General features: G+C 34.1%; 1 protein-coding gene across 1 annotated transcript in view; it reads left to right on the forward strand.

Annotated features, from left to right (window-relative positions):
* LOC106876435 (signal recognition particle 19 kDa protein) overlaps positions 1-2945 on the forward strand; it is a 17755-nt gene that overhangs the window by 9904 nt on the left and 4906 nt on the right. The window contains exon 2 of the mRNA XM_014924979.2: positions 1638-1713. Coding sequence (XP_014780465.1) covers positions 1638-1713 — 76 coding nt within the window. The remainder of the gene's footprint in view (positions 1-1637; positions 1714-2945) is intronic.

Raw genomic sequence — 2945 nt, forward strand, 5'->3', positions numbered from 1 at the left:
ATATATATATATATATATATATAAATCTAGAATGGGCTTCTTTCAGTTTCCGTCTGCTAAATCCACTCACAAGGCTTTGGTCAGCCTGAGGCTATAGTAGAAGACACTTGTCCAAGGTGCCACGCAGTGGAACTGAACCCAGAACCATGTGGTTGGTAAGGAAGCTACTTGCCACACAGCCACTACTGCGCCTATAATAATGATAATTTTCATAAATCTACAAGTAATTAATCAAAAATAGTTTAGTAATAATTTGTTTAATTTGCATAACTATTCCATTAATATGTGTATCATAATGTGAATTATCTTTGCTTATAATTATTTCAGTTTTGTACTTTAACTGTTATACATCCAATTTCTTTTTTCATTATCATGGTAATTTGCATGCAGGGTGACATATGTTGTTTTATATACTTTGGTATGTAAAGTATTATAATGAATTTTCATATTCATATTTTGTACATTTTCAAATTTTTATAATAAGAACTTGGTTTAATAATTATCATGACAACCTAATTCACACATGAGTCTCTTTTTGTTTTAAGATGCCACAGAATGAACAACATATAGTGATTCCAATAATGCTAGTCCCATACCTTTTAAGGTTTATTATGACATTCTGTAACCCTTTTGAGCTTGTGCATTTTTCAATTCTAGTGTATCTATCTATGTCTGTGTTTGTGTCTGTATTTGTCCCCCTATCATTGCTTGACAACTGATGTTGGTGTGTTTACGTCACCATAACTTATCGGTTTAGCCAAAGCGACCGATAGAATAAGTACTAGGCTTATAAAGAATAAGTCCTGGGGTTGATTTCTTCGACCCAAACCCTTTAAGGTGGTGCTCTAGCATGACCCAGAGGTACCATCAATTTGTCAACTTTCATTTCACTTTGAAAATAAAGAAATAAACATCAACTGGTTCTAATTTTACTGTAAAAACCGTTTTACAAGACAGCCACAAGTTTAAGTATATTATGCTTTGTTGGAATTGGTTCCTGAATGAGTGGGAAATCTCATTACCTGTTGCTGCTGCAAGGAAAATAAGGTGATTCTTAAGATGTCAAAACATGAGTTATATTGTGTATAGCTTTGACAGACAAAGAGTGTCAGAATGACAGACACATCGAATAATAAGTTTCGGAACCCACATTTGGTGCTTAGCATGGAAGAACATTTAATATTTGAATATCTTATATTTTCTAAAAAAATATATTTTTCTCACAATGTAGATTTGACACATTGTAAAGACTGAGAGCTGTTCCATTTTCAACTACTCTGGTATCTAACAGAACATCTATCGTATCATTAATTTTCAAATCAAAGTACCTCTCACAATTGCAACTAAAATTTGGGTGACTGAAATGTCTTAATTCCATCAATTATGATAAAAAAGATTTCTTTTGCAGACATTTGTTGTTATGTTTCCACAAAAGACTTTTCCATCTTTGATGACATAAAAATATTTGGTTATTTTCATTGATTGTTTTCATCAATCTGACTGTCCAGAAATGTTCATAATATTGTCAGATCCGTGTTTGCAAAGGAAATATTATTTATATTCAGTAAAATAGCCAACCCACGTCAAAACATTTCTTAATACTCTAAAGCTAATTACCACTTTCTTAATTTTCTTAGGTGGATTTGTTTGTATCCAGCTTATATCAACAGCAAAAAAACTACTAAAGAAGGTCGGAGAATTCCAAAAGAAAAGGTATGAATTATTTAATATTAGCACCTTTATGTATAATATGAATAATGAGATATAATTAAATATCTATGAATTATATTCTCTCAGTATAATTCTGGTATTTCAAGCCTGATGACTTTTTAATTTTCATTTCTCATTGATATAGATGTGACTAATGTAAGTGGTTCATCATTCGTTCATCGTTTAACGTCCACTTTCCATGCTAGCATGGGTTGGACGATTTGACTGAGGACTGGCAAGCCAGAAGGCTGCATCAGGCTCCAATCTGATCTGGCAGTTTCTACAGCTGGATGCCCTACCTAACACCAACCACTCCAAGAATGTAGTGGGTGCTTTTACGTGCCACCGGCACGAAGTGTGTGTGTGTGTGCATATATATATATATATACATACATACATATGTATGTATGTGTGTATATATGAGTATATACACATCATCGTTTTAATTTTACATCTACTTTTCTAGGCTGGCATAGGTTGAAGGAATCATTACAATCTCAGCCAGTTTTTATATGAATAAATTGCTTCTCTGGATGTGTCAAGGACCACATCTCACTTGTACTTTCCATTTTAGCATGGTTTCTACAGGAGAATACTCTCTCTCTCTCTCTCTCTCTCTCTCTCTGTTATAAAAGCCATACAAAAAATAAGATAAAACAAAACAAAACAAGAAAACAGGATGGTCATTACAGGAACACATTTGATCCATGCGTCCACTTGCTCAATACTGATCTTGGGGAAGATGAGGTGTTGAAACAACAACAACAACAAAATAAAAAACTAATAGAGAAGCTCAGTTCTCTACTTACCAATGTCATATTCATGGAATATACAATATTCGGCACAGCCAGAATTTATGCTGGAAAGCGGAACGAATAAATTCTTCAGTCTTTACAACTAAGTGCTATTCTTACATCATTCAATTTTCCAACAAGGAACCTTCACCCAAAACCAACCATGATGCCTGTGGGTAAAGATTGAACGACTCTACTTTGTCCCAAGCATTAGGCCTCATACCTACTTTGTATGTGTATATATGTGTGTCGTGGCTGTGTGGTAAGTAGCTTGCTTCCCAACCACATGGTTCCGGGTTCAGTTTCACTGCATGACACCTTGGGCAAGTATCTTCTGCTATAGCCTTGGGCCAACCAAAGCCTTGTGAGTGGATTTGGTAGACAGAAACTGAAAGAAGCCTGTCATATGTATATATATATATATATATATATATATATATA

Source organism: Octopus bimaculoides, chromosome 18 (assembly GCF_001194135.2).
Source record: "Octopus bimaculoides isolate UCB-OBI-ISO-001 chromosome 18, ASM119413v2, whole genome shotgun sequence".
Classification (NCBI taxonomy): domain Eukaryota; kingdom Metazoa; phylum Mollusca; class Cephalopoda; order Octopoda; family Octopodidae; genus Octopus; species Octopus bimaculoides.